This window comes from Manis javanica, chromosome 8 (assembly GCF_040802235.1).
Source record: "Manis javanica isolate MJ-LG chromosome 8, MJ_LKY, whole genome shotgun sequence".
NCBI lineage: Eukaryota > Metazoa > Chordata > Mammalia > Pholidota > Manidae > Manis > Manis javanica.
The window spans coordinates 91,521,881-91,536,352 of NC_133163.1; the positions used below are offsets into that span (position 1 = coordinate 91,521,881).

Here is a 14,472-nt window from a genome sequence, read left to right on the forward strand (position 1 = left end):
AAGCCAGAAATGACTGCTGCTCTCTAGCTCTGAAAATCCTAGATGGCATCTTCCTCCAACAGAAGGCTGTTTCATCTGCACTGAAACTCTGCTGCTTAGTGCAGCCCCTGCCGTTAATGATCTTAGCTTCATCTTCTGGACAACTTGCTGCAGCTTCTCCATCACTTGCTGCTTCACCTGTGCTTTTGCATTATGGAGAAGATTTGTATCCTTAAACCTCAGGAACCACCTCTGTTAGCCTCAGATCTATCATCTGCAGCCTCATTTTTCTCAGCCTTCATAGAATTACAGAGTTTGCTCTGGATTAGGCTTTGGCTTAAGGGAATGTTGTGGCTGGTTTGATCTTCTACCCAAACCACTCAAACTCTCTTCATAACAGTAATAAGTCTGTTTGCTTTCTTATTATGCTTGTGTTCACTGGAGTAGAACTTATAATTTCCTTCAAGAATCTTTGTTTTGCATTCACAACTTGGCTAACTATGTGCAAGAGGCCTCGCTTTGGCCTGTCTTGGCTTTTGACATGCCTTCCTCACTAAGCTTAGTCATTTCTACCTTTTGATTTAAAATGAGAGACATGTGATGCTGCCTTTCACTTAAGCACTTAGAGGCTATTATGTGGTTATTACTGGCCTGATTTCAATATTGTGTCTCAGGCAATAGAGAAGAGAGAGAGAGAGTCAGGGAAATGGCTGGTCAGTGGAGCAGTCAGAACACATGTAACATTTATCAGTTAAGTTCACCATCTTAAGTGTGGTTCAATGAACCCCAAAACTATTATAATAGTAACATCAAAGACACTGATCAGAACACTATAACAAAGGTAATAATATTAATAAAGTTTGAAATGTGAGAATTACCAAAATGTGTCAGAGACACAAAGTGAACAAATGCCGTTGGAAACTGGTGCTGACAGACATGCCTGCTGCAGGGTTGCACAGACCTTTGCTTTGTGGAGTGGCACAGTATCTGGGAAGCACAGTGAAATGGAGTACTCCTGTAATGGGGACTGAGACTATTTTTCTTCTTCTGATTACCTAGCAGAGCAACTAGCACGTAACAGGTATTTAGTAAATACCTGAGAACGAATGTCTAATGTGGCATAATGTCTACCTCGTAATAATTTTTTTTTAGTAATCTAGGGGACTCCATTTCTGGATATGTAATTCTTCTCTATTGCTTGGCACATAGAGTGTTTTATATTTATATTATTTAGAATACTTCTCAGCATATATTAAAAATTCACATAAAAGGCATACCTCATTTTACTGTGCTTCCCAGATACTACATTTTTTACAACTTGAAGTTTGTGGCAACCCTGAACTGAACAAGTCTGGCACCATTTTTCCAACAGCATTTGCTCACTTTGTGTGTCTGTGTCACACACTTTTGGTAATTCTTACAATATTTTACACTTTTTCATTACTGTTATATGTGTTGTGGTGGCCTGTGGCCGGCCAGTGATTATGGCTCGCTGAAAGCTCAGAGGATCGCGAGCATTTCTTTATGAAGTCTGTTTAAAGGTATTTACAATTTTTTTTGACATAATGCTATTGTATACTTCAAAGTATACACAACTTTCATATGCAGTAAGAAACCAAAAAATTCATTTGATTCACTTTATTGCAATATTTGCTTTATTGCAGTGGGCTGTAATCATACCCATGATATCTCTAAGGTAAGCCTGTATTTAACACTTAATTACACTTAATTAGAATATTCTTATCCACTTAGACTAGCCCAAAGCAGGGGTCAGCATACTACTTGTCCACCTTGGCCTGTTTTCTGACCCTTAAACTAGGAATGGTTTTACAGTTTTAAAGGGTTATATAAAGGAGTCTATGAGACAGAGACCATACCACATGTGGCCATAAAGCCTAAAATATTTACTATTCACCCCCTTACAGAAGAAGTTTGCAAATCCTTGGCATAGAGTTTTCTAAGCATTTTAAGAGTAAAGTTTATGGTTAAGTAAAGAACAATTGGTCGGTTGGTGAGGAGAGAGGACAAATCTTTTCTTATCCTCTGGACTAAACTGTCAGCAGAGAAATAGACAATTGGAGAGATGGCGAATGTTTGATAGTTTGAGACGATTTGCTTTACCTCTGAATTTCCAAAAACTAAATGTTTTGAAATTAAAGTTTTGGTAAAGATGCTGTTGAAGTTGAATGTCAGAGATACAGAGAAGAGAATAACTATTAACAAAAAACAAACAGAAGGTGAATAAATGGATATTGTCTTATTATTCATTTTCATATTTTGGGTAACATTCTAGACTTTAAGAAGCTTCATGAGGCTCGTTTTAAGGAAATGGAGTCCATTGATCAATATATTGAGAGAAAAAAGAAACATTTTGAAGAACACAATTCATTTAATGAACTGAAGGTATGCCGATAAAGTTATGTTCTTACTGGGACTAAATTATTTCAAAACCTTCCAAATACAGCAAACCCTCACTATAATGAATGAAAACCCAGAGCGGCAATAAGTTGTTCTGTTTTCCATGTTCTGACATTGTGCCTATTACTTTTGTTGAGGATGGACTGATAAATGGCTGAAGCCATCTTCTTTCCCGTCTATCACCATAAGGAAAAAGGGGTGACTAGCAATAGCTAATGTAAAGGCTTTCTGTGATGACAGCTCCCTGGGCAGCCTCGTCTAAGTCTTGTCTAATCTAGGTTAGGTCATGCCAGACTCAAGGCCCCTCTGGTGATGAAGTCCCAAGGCTGAGTTAGCAGAGAAGTTAGTTGATAGCAACCTAGGATGTTGATGTTATGTCTCACATGGTATCTGATTCTCAGAAGTGTACCATTTAGAGGGTCGGGGAAAAATTAAATTCTTTTAGAATTACACCAACCTGTCTGTTTCTCAAAAAGAACTGGAGGTAGTTTGTGTTATTACACAAGACACAGAACAGTATAAAGTCAATTTAAAAGGACAGAGAATGAGCACTGCTAGCAGATACAGTATCTGTTACATCACTCTGAGTTTTAAATTTTCTCATACTAAATGTCAATAGGGAAATGTACTGGGTAATCAGTTATAAATAAAACAAAAACACAAACTTCTTAACAAGAACTCAGTGTTGGGTAATAAATATTCACTTGAACAGATTTATAAAGCCACTATTACCACAACTGGAAACACTATCAGCCCTCTAGCAAATAGTGACAAAGCCATGAATGGCATTAACCAACACTATTCCTTCATACTGATCTACCAACATGAGTGGAGAATCCAGAGAAGAGATATGCAGTATGTCCATAATAAAACTTTATGAAATATTAGTAAAGCTAGGTATCACTACACTCACAGTTGAATACTGGGACGGGAGGCCCTTGCTGATGATTAACAGAGAGCAGGCATTTAAGGGCCTTTCCTGCATAGGCAAGAGCTAGCTACAGATAGGCCGTGAAGCAGGACCACTGGTTTCCTTACCACTAAAGGATTTGATTGAAAGTCAAGCTTTCCATATTACATCATATGGGTGAGTTGATTTTCTAGGTAATACTTAAGGGTAGAACAACTGCCTCAAGCATGAACTTGAGTGTAGCCTTGAAGATGTGTTGGATAAATGCATAGCTTATCTTCTGTTAGCGACAGCCCCATCTGAATGAATTTAATTCTAAAATTACCCCCTCTACAGTTAAAAGAATTCATGTATCGGATGGGTTATTGGTATGGTCTATTTGTAGACTGGAGAAAAAGGGACCAATTACAGTGACTTCACCATAGCTAATAAAAAATTTTCTTTATAGTGGTCATGTTTTGGGATTGGTCATTTGGATAATGATGAGCAATGACCGAAGAGCAGAGAGTCTAGATAGAATGGTCCTGGCCACAACCAGTGACTTGCATGATTAAAGTAGGGAGACCTATTGGATTGTATGGCAACAAAGATCAGAAATCTTGTGCCCCACAATGCCTTTTTACTTTGCCAACAGTGGAAATTGATTGAATTTTTTCATCTTTGATATATAACATGAAAAAAATACCAACTGAATTGTTGTTTCTTTGATGGTTATATGTTGTTTATATGTTGTGTTTGGCTCTTTTTCTGTGAATTTGCTTTTTCTTAATGTTTGCCCATTTATTTATGAGCCATTTATCTACATTAATGGTGTATGTTATAATGTTACAAATACATTATATATATATGTTATAATGTTACAAATACATTACCATTAATGGTATATGTTACAATGTTACAAATACATTCCCAGAGTTTGTCTTTTAACTATATTAATGGTCTCTTTTACCTTGTGGAAAGTTTTGTTTTATTTTTAGTTAACTCTATCCAGCTTTTCTTTCTTAAGGCTCCTGAGGTTTTGGTCATGACTTGTCTGTCCCAAGAGCATAAAAATACACTTATTTTGGCTGCTTTCATTATTATTATTCCCCGTGTTTAATCCTTAAACTACATTTTTATTTTTGTGTATGATATGACTGGGCTCTTTGCATTAGTAGGACAGGATTTTTATATTGCTAAAAGAAAGGGAGGAATTAATTCGATACATTGCTAACACAATGAATTAGTGCTACTAGAGTCAGTAGCAATGATAGTCTACCTAGAAAAAGGTCAGAAAGATTGGCAGTGAGTGCAAGTAGAAATACTTACACATTTGGAACTTGATAATATGGGTGAATGTAGTAACCACAATGTTGCTCATGTGAAACCTTCATAAGATTGTGTATCAATGATGCCTTAATAATAAATAAATAAATATATATATCGCCTGGAAATCAAAATGTCTAAATGTGGGGAGAACTGAACAGAGAGGGCCCGGGAGCTTACACACACACACACACACAAAAAAAAAATAATAATAATAATAATAATAATAAATACTTACACATTTTAAGTTGCTCAAACAAAGATGTAGAGTTGATGGTCCTGACACCAAGTGAACTTACACTTTGTAAGTAACAGTGTGGATGTTGGAATTTTAGACAGAAGATAGAAGGAGGCCTAACAAGTGTGATTAAATGTAACAATATGTTTAATACATCTAACCTGGGTTCTTAGCTTATGGTAAAGATATATATTTACTAATATTTTGATTTTAAATTTGTCTCACATTAGAATCTCTTCTGATTGTAAAAGAACTTTAAAAGCTGTTGGGGGCCAAGGGAAGGGATGGAACGATTTGTAGATTCCACATGCTAATTATGTAACAGGTTCTCTTTTGAGTTTGTATTTAATAAACTGCGTATCAGGCTTACAAGGTACCGTATGTCCAAGGGAACCTATTTATCCTCACTTTCTGGCCACAGGAGACTCTTTAGCCACATTCCCTTCCTATTTAGAAAATGCCTGGGACGTGGCAGCTGGGAAAGTCTTTCTGTAACACATTACTCAGCACAACCAGAAGTTACCCTTAAGTCAGGTACAGGGAACTGCCAGCCTACCAGGCAGGTAGGATAGGATGAGACAGTAAGGAAAGAATGGATAACAGGTGGGATTAAATGTGGGATAACACAAGAGGGTAAGTGGGGGTACACTTCTGTGCTCTGTCAAGCAGACCATCCTGTCTAAGAGGCCAGGCTTTAACGTGGTGCATTTCTCTTCCTTCAGAAGCCTGTTATGAAGAGAATGGTGACAACTCCAGTTCCTCTCCGAGGCAGACACTCTGGGGCTTGTACTCCCACCAGCCTGCAGTGCTCGCAGGGCCAGCCCCGGGGCACTGCAGGTCGGAGTGCCTTGAGTGTGAAGGGGGCAGTCAGGCACTCCACTCCTTCAGCAACTAAAATGAATGTCAGGTAAAGAGGAACTCCAAAATGCAACCGAGGATAAGGTCTCAAAGCTGTATTGATTTAATATACTCTAAGTGTACAGCAGCCATGTTTCAATGTCGATGAAATCAGAACAGGAAGATCAGCAAATGATTTTTATAAGTTCTGATCTTTTTTCTTTTTATTTGTGTTTGGTTTTCTTGTTTTATCCAACTTCCCTAAGCTTAATTTGATTAGCAAGACAGAAAATTGTATATATATGGATATTACCCATTTTATTAGTTTGTGTGCCTGCTGAGATATGTAAAGAGAAATTTTCCATTGAACTTAAAATTGAAGCTAAATTCCTACAGAAAATCGCACAATGCAGTGAACTAAAAAACAGACTCATCCTAAAATGTATATATTGTGACCCATTGGGTACTGCAGTGTTGCGGCTGTTTGCCCTGTTGTTGCCTCTGTGTCATGTTGTGTTTTGCTCTGCCTTTCCTGACATGACAGTAGCCCTCAACTGTGACTGTCTCCACAAATGAAGATCTTCAGGCTCCTTTCTTCTAATACTGAAATTTCATTCTCTCCTTTTTTAAGGGCTCTGGCGGCATCTCAGAGAGCTGGGGTGTGGTCGCCCTTCTCTAGCATACAACTATCTGACATCGTTTTTAAAGCTTACAAATGCCCTTAAGTTTTGGGTTCTATATACTGACTTAGTTTGGAAGATGAGGCACTTATATACTTGGCAGTTCTGATTGTATTTAATACAGGCAGACCTCATTTTATTGTGCTGTGCTTTATTGCACTTTGCAGATACTGCACTTTTTCACAAATTGAAGGTTTGTGGCAACCCTACATCAAGCGAATCTGTAGGTGCTGTTTTTCCAGCAGCATCTGCTCACTTCCTGTTTCTGTTACATTTCGGTTATCCTTGAAATATTTCAAACGTTTCTGTTATTATTTGTTACGGTGATCTGTGATCAGTGATTATGACTGACTGAAAGCTCAGAAGATGGTTAGCATTTTTTAGCAATAAAGTATTTTTTAAGGTATGTACTGTGTTTTTTAGACATAATGCTATCATATACTTCATAGACAACAGTATAGTATAAACATAACTTTTATATGCACTGGGAAACAAACTCGTTTGACTTGCTGTATTGCAGTGGTCTTGGAACCCAACCCACACCATCTCCAAGGTATGCCTGTGTTAGCAAGGGCGAGTCCAGCTTCGCAGCAGTGTTCAGAGCAGCATGGACTTCACGGCACTTCTTAACTCTGTTGTAGAGCCTTTGGTAATAATAATTTTGGGTGTTGACTCAGGATTACCATCCAATCTTCACTCAGAAGTCCAGAAGTTCGCTTCTCTTAATGCCCCACTACTAACCCTATATATGTCTGTCATTAGGAGATTTTCATTTCATTTCTACAAAATTCTCATCATTATTTCATAAACCAATAAGAAAAATCACTGCCACCTGTGATGTGTTACCAATTAGAAAACACATCCCTATTTCAGAGATGTTAAAGTGTAGTAAAACTGCATCAGAAAATCAATGCAATACACTTACGGCGATTTGCTATGAGTAGAGAATGGGCTTATGTGCCACTCAAATGAATGACATTCTCCTGGGAAGATGTAAGGCCTGGTCCCATCACTCATTTAGCATAGCAGTCTCTTGTTGCCTCTGATTTGATATCACCAGGAAGAGGAGAAGGGGAGCTTCTTCAAGTACCTCCCAAACTGTAACTTGGGGCCCACAGGTATCTTCTGCAAGCTCTACCTATACTGTCGTTGGCCAAGGCAGGGGGAGCAGAGAATACAAAAAAAAAACAAAGTTTACAAATAAACAAAAATTGATAAATGATTTGCTTTAGCATCAGTATTTAAAAAAACGTGTCTATTTTGCAAAAGAGGTTCATTTGTGTAACAAGTATTTATTGAGGTCCTTTCACTGTGTGGTGATGGGCAAGTGATTTTGCTGAATTAGCTTGACATAACTACTCAACGTTGTGTCCTCTACTGTCCTATTTAGGTTTTCGGCTGCTACTAAAGATAATGAGCATAAGCGCTCACTGACTAAGACTCCAGCCAGAAAGTCCCCACATGTGGCCATACCTGGGAGCACCCCAAAAGGGCAGACTGTGCTTGGGACACAGAAACAGAAGACCACAAGAGGAGATTCTGCTGCTGGTAAAAAAAAAAAAAAAGTTTTGGTTCATATTTTAAGCCATGTAACTTCTTGAAATTAAGAATTAAGTATATCTGTTTACTTAAAGCCTCTCTGTATCTATAAAATCAAAAGCAAAAATTTTACCATTGCATATTCCATTTTATACTGGCAAAGAAAATGCCGGAGACACAAACAAAAAACGGATGTCTGCCTGATGAATCCATTCTGTCTCTAAGAGGAATCCTAAGATGGTGCCCTTTCTGAGGAGCATTCAGCCCCTTCTCAGACTCAGGGATCAGGAGGAGGACCACAATGTTCATTATAGCTCTGAATGGTCCTGCAAGACTCTGAAATTAATGGGATCCCAGAGATCATGGGCTAAATGCTACACCAGCGACTAGGAGATTGTGTAAAGCCGAATAAACCACACAATCTTCTACACGATGTCTACTTAATCATTACCTACCATGACCAGGTGGTTTTCAAAAGAATTCTGCAGTAGGTAGTGCAAAGGTTTAAAACAATATCACGAACTGGTGAGGCCTATAGCAGAATCGAGTATGTTGAGATTGTCCTGAGAGTCCTATTGGATGTGTCAGCACGAGCCCTGATGATGCAACAAGGATGGCCAGGTTCCCTGAGACTAGGGGAATCCAGCAGGAGCTTCAGACTAGAGAAAAGCATGGTTGGGAATAACCAGTGTAGAGTGTCTGAGGATTTCTACATGCCTTAAAGACTGAAATTAAAGATTCCATATTGAGACTACAACTAAATTTCAGGAGTCCAGAGGTGGTAATAGTTACTTTATATTATTCCTCCTATAAATGACCTTTCATTACCTCCCTAATCCTTAATCTTTCTATACCAGCAAGCAAACATTCCATGTAACATTCTAAAGTCATGGGAAGCAAGGAGCTTGGGCAGGGGCAGTGGTAAAAAAAAATGGGAGTGGACTTGTCTAAGATAAGACTGTCATTTTACAGAGAGCTGGGGTCACTGAGCAGCAGCTACCTACCTTATGAGAAAAGGACTCACAAATTGTGGTTTACAGATAAGAACATGAGGCAGGAACTAAATATTTACCATAGTCTGAGCTTTCTCCTCTAAGTAATTCAGAGTGTGCCCACTTGAGATAGGATAGTTTTTTCACTATTATCAAATATGAATTTTATGTAAACAAAATCAAACTATGACTTTTTTCCTGTGATTTGCTTCATTCATTCAACATAATGTTTGAAGAATCATCCCTATTGATAAATGAGCTAAAGTTAATTTTCACTGTAGTTTTCAATGGTACAGATATATTTCAATTGACCCATTTTACTGCTCGTGTACTTGTGTTTCCAACTTTTGTGATTAAATATAGTATAGCTATGACTATTCTTGAACATATCTCCTGTACATGTGCAGGAATTCCTCTAGAGCTAGGAGTGGGGCTGCTGGATAGTAGGGCATGCAGACATTTACTGTACAGGTTAAATTGCACTGATTTATACTCTGTTCTGACACCCCACTGGCCCCCTCCCGACCAGCACCTGATACTGACACAATAGGATACCTTAAGCACGGGGGTTTTGTGCTTTTCTGTTTTGTTTAACTAGGTAGTCCCAGATCCTGGTTGCTCATTTACAAATGCAGACAATTGCTAACATTTGACAGTGGCCTGGATGCAGCTCTGAGGGGAAAGGATTATAACATGCCAGATATATGATGCCCAGCTGTAGCAAAATTTGGCTTATTAAAATATACTATTGTGGTACATATATATATTTTTTGGTATCATTAATCTACAATTACATGAGCAACATTGTGGTTACTAGATTCCCCCCATTATCAAGTCCCCACCACATACCCCATTACAGTCACTGTCCAACAGCATAGTAAGATGGTATAGAGTCACTACTTGTCTTTCCTGTGTTGTACAGCCTTCCCTGTGCCCCCCACCCTACATTTTGTGTGCTGATCGTAATGCCCCTTTTTCCCCTTATCCCTCCCTTCCCACCCATCCTCCCCAGTCCCTTTCCCTTTGGTAACTGTTAGTCCATTCTTGGATTCTGTGAGTCTGATGCTGTTTTATTCCTTCAGTTTTTGCTTTGTTCTTATACTCCACAGATGAGTGAAATCATTTGGTACTTGTCTTTCTCCACCTGGCTTATATCACTGAGCATAATCCCCTCTAGATCCATCCATGTTGTTGCAAATGGTAGGATTTGTTTTCTTCTTATGGCTGAATAATATTCCATTGTGATATATGTACCACATCTTCTTTATCTATTCATCTACTGATGGACACTTAGATTGCTTCCATTTCTTGGCTATTGTAAATAGTGCTGTGATAAACAAAGGGGTGCATATGTCTTTTTCAAACTGGGCTGCTGCATTCTTAGGGTAAATTCCTAGGAGTGGAATTCCTGGGTCAAATGATATTTCTATTTTTAGTTTTTTGAGAACCTCCATACTGCTTTCCACAATGGTTGAACTAGTTTACATTCCCACCAGCAGTGTAGGAGGGTTCCCCTTTCTCCACATCCTCGCCAACATCTGTTATTTGTCTTTTGGATGATGGCGATCCTTTCTCCTCTGAGGTGATATCTCATTGTGGTTTTAATTTGCATTTCTCTGATGACTAGTGATGTGGAGCGTCTGTTCATGTGCCTGTTGGCCATCTGAATTTCTTTGGAGAAGTGTCTGTTCAGATCCTCTGCCCATTTTTTAATTGGATTATTTGCTTTTTGTTTGTTGAGGTGTATAAGCTCTTTATATATTTTGGATGTCAACCCTTTATCGGATATGTCATTTATGAATATATTCTCCCATACTGTAGGATGCCTGTTTATTCTATTGTGTCCTTTGCTGTACAGAAGCTTTTCAGCTTGATATAGTCCCACTTGTTCATTTTTGCTTTAGTTTCCCTTGCCCGGGGAGATAGGTTCATGAAGAAGTTGCTCATGTTTATGTCCAAGAGATTTTTGCCTATGTTTTCTTCTAAGAGTTTTATGGTTTCATGACTTACATTCCGGTCTTTGATGATCCATTTTGAGTTTACTTTTGTGTATGGGGTTAGACAGTAATCCAGTTTCATTCTCTTGCATGTACCTGTCAGTTTTGCCAACACCAGCTGTTGAAGAAGCTGTCATTTCCCCATTGTACATCCATGGCTCCTTTATCATATATTAATTGACCATATGTGTTTATTGTGGCATATTTTTAACTTTATGGCACAAAAATTCACATTCTTAAATAACAGCCTCTACTAATAACCAGAGCCATGAATCTTTTTATTTGCATGGTTACATACCTTGAAGGTTTTATATTTGTTGGTGTTAATGAAAATGTTATTATTAATAATACATAACTTCCTAAAAGGTAAACAGCCTGGAAAACTACCCAGTTAATTCTTTAAACAGGATTCTAAACTCCCAGATGATCCTAGGAAATGCCATACTACTTGGAGAGCTGCTAACAGGATGTAATAAATCTGTGATTAGCTTTCCTTAGTTACTTTTTTCTCCCGTTTCCTATTTTAACCTTACATCTGTTTTAGACTAATCATACAGATTATATTTTTAAGCTTGAGAAATGTAATTAAATTAAGACCTGTAACAGGTCTTTTCTTCTAACAGAGCCTTGGTTTTTGTTTTGGCTTTTTTAGTCATTACCCCATTCAAGCTGACAGCTGAGGCAGCACAGACTCCAGTCTCCCATAGGAAACCAGTGTTTGATCTCAAAGCAAGTCTATCTCGTCCCCTCAGCTATGAGCCACACAAAGGTATGTGGGGATATTTTGAGGGACAAGGCCTGGAAAAGGCTTTAAGCAATTCTGCATCTGATGATGTGAAAAATTCTAGTGACTCAGCAAAAGCCATAATTCACCACCTGGAATTCCTGCCTCTGTATCCATATGACCCATGATTTCAAAGACTGTTCATTAAACAAATGCTAAATAAATAATTGGTTTACTTACATATTTGATAACCAAAAATATAACTTCTAGTCAGTGTTACTACAAAACATTAATAAAATTTCAGCCAAAATCAAGGAACTTGGAAGTTAGCCTATGTAAATGAATGTTTTCTTTACAACTTTCAAAGGATCCCAGGTTGGGAGCCACCAGTCCAACATCCTGGGATATTTACTGGCCAAATGTCTTGGGCATATATTAGAGTATCCTTATATCCATTTAAAATTACAATACTTAATGTGACTTTAAGTGCTTCTGGAATTTTAAACAAAAATACTTCCCCCAAGAATCACATTTACATAATCTTTAAATTACTAATGTTAATGAAACAAAGTGTAAACATAGATCAGCTAAACTGTGCTAAAAAAAAAAAACAAAACTTCTGCTTCTCTCACCTAGCCCAAGTGAGAGGCCCATCTGTGGCAATGGCACCTCTTATCTACCAAGTTGTCAGGGCAGAAACCTATGAGTCATCTTTGGCTTCTCACTCTCAGACCCCTTTCTATTCCATCAGCTTAGTCCTTTCAATTCCACCTTTCAGACAGATCTTTTAACCTGGCCACTTTTCACCCCTCCCACAACTCCCTTTGGTCCAGGTCATCACCATCTCTTACTGGGCCTTCTAGAATAGCCTTTTTGCTCCACTATAGCCTTAAAAACAAATCTGAGCCCATTGCTGCCTTGCTCAGAACCTCCTAAGGCTTCCCATCTCTCACCCAATCACCTTTCATCACCTCCTCCCCTCCCTGACTTTGTGTCAACCACCCCAGTGTTCAGCGCTGATACACCAAGTTCATTCCCACCTGCAGATCTTTCAGCTCACTATCCCTCTGCTGCATGTAGAATACTCTTCCCACAGACCTTTGCACAGCTTGCTTCCTCATTTTAATGGGGCACCCACTCAGCTGTCACCAACTCAGGCCTTTCCTCCTCTCCCTGCTTCACAGTCCTTACTCCTTACCATTTTACATTTCTCAAAGCACTTATTACCACCTGACGTTACATGATAATTATCTGCTGATACCACTGGAATATAAGCCAAAAAGAACAAGGATTTTTGACTTCTCGTTTCACTGCTGTGTCCCCAGCACCTAGAATGGTCCCTGGCACATACCAGGTGTTAAGAAAATGACTCTGACCACCACTGACTTCTACTGACAGTAGAAAACCTAGATTAGAGCTTCATCTGTGCTTCGTATTATTTTTGTATCCTAGAAAAGTCCCTTCCTTCCTTTATGAAAGGAAAAATAATTACTACTTCAGCAGGTATTGAAAGGATCAAATGATACACTGGGTATGAAAGTCCTTTTCATAAAATGGGAAACACCACAAATGACAATCATTGCTGCTCAGAAATAGACCATGAACTATGCAAATACAGCAAAACATAAACATTGGAGATTTGATCCCAGTTCTGAAGCTGATAAAACATTCCTGCTTGTTCCATTCCAAGTATGGTTTAATAGGTAATGGTAATAACAAATTGCACAGATGAAATACTACTTTAGTATTAAACATTATTAATACCTATGCAACCTTGGGGTACACTTGGTTTTAAAGTGCTATGTAGTTGGATTTAATTTTTTTTTCAGTACTGATTTTTTTGTATAGGACTTTCCTAGGATTAAAAAGTAGAACACACTTTTATTTTTAGAGAAAGAATGTACTTTATATCTGAAATATGAAACTGAAATAGAATTATACTGGCAGGTGTCTATAAACACAAAGCATAAATGTTAATAGCAAGCAAGGAGCCACAGATGAAGAGAATAAAATTGGGAATATAAATATAAGAATCTTTTACATCTGTCTTTGTCTCTGTCCTAAACTAGGAAAACTGAAACCATGGGGACAATCAAAAGAAAATAGTTCTCTGAATGAGCATGTAAACAGAGTTAACTTCTACAAGAAAACTTATAAACAACCTCATCTCCAGACCAGGTGAGTACATAATTATCCTGTTCTATAATTCTTTTCATTTTGAAAGACTATATAGAAGCAGAACCTCTTAATAGTAGTATTTAAGAAGAGGGTAGAAGTAGAATCACATGTAGAACTTTCTGGAAGTGTATGTGTCTAGGCCCCACCACACTGGGTTCTAACTGAGTAGTTTTGAGGTAGAGCCCAAGCTCTGCGCTGTTTATAAAGCACTATGGGCAACACAGAAGGCCTGGATTCAGGACACCGCTCTTACATTACTGCCCAGACAGTGTGCCTGGATATCCCTCCAGACCATCCAAGTGCTCAGGGCACTAGGTATGCAGATAGATGTAAATTCCTCACTCCCAGGAAAACCAGGCTCACTAGGCTTCAAGGCCTACACAGGGGGATCCCCAAGATGATCCTTAGAGGTTTCCTTCTGCATGAAAATAAAGTTCAGGCCAGGGCTAGCCCTGGGCTGCAGCTTGTCCTGATTGATTCCTTGTGTGAAACCCTCCTAATAAAGGGTAACCTATCCTGTAACCCGCCTACATCCAGCTGCCACCGAGACCTTCACTAACTGTATTTGCTATTAAGGTTATTAACGTGATCCGGGGCTTTTCTTTGCCTCCTAATCCCTTCCAGAAAAACATTGTGGCTTAAGTCAGTAGGCCCTAGTTCTAGTTCTAGCACTTT

The 14,472-nt window shown here is 38.5% G+C and overlaps 1 protein-coding gene across 2 annotated transcripts in view; it reads left to right on the forward strand.

Annotated features, from left to right (window-relative positions):
- Positions 1–14,472, forward strand: part of NUSAP1 (nucleolar and spindle associated protein 1) — a 32,389-nt gene that overhangs the window by 16,667 nt on the left and 1,250 nt on the right. The window contains exons 6-10 of one of the 2 annotated variants that reach the window (XM_017648543.3): positions 2,273–2,382; positions 5,573–5,757; positions 7,758–7,915; positions 11,548–11,664; positions 13,689–13,797. In XM_017648543.3, coding sequence (XP_017504032.1) covers positions 2,273–2,382; positions 5,573–5,757; positions 7,758–7,915; positions 11,548–11,664; positions 13,689–13,797 — 679 coding nt within the window. The remainder of the gene's footprint in view (positions 1–2,272; positions 2,383–5,572; positions 5,758–7,757; positions 7,916–11,547; positions 11,665–13,688; positions 13,798–14,472) is intronic. The other variant, XM_037018985.2, reaches the window with a different exon arrangement.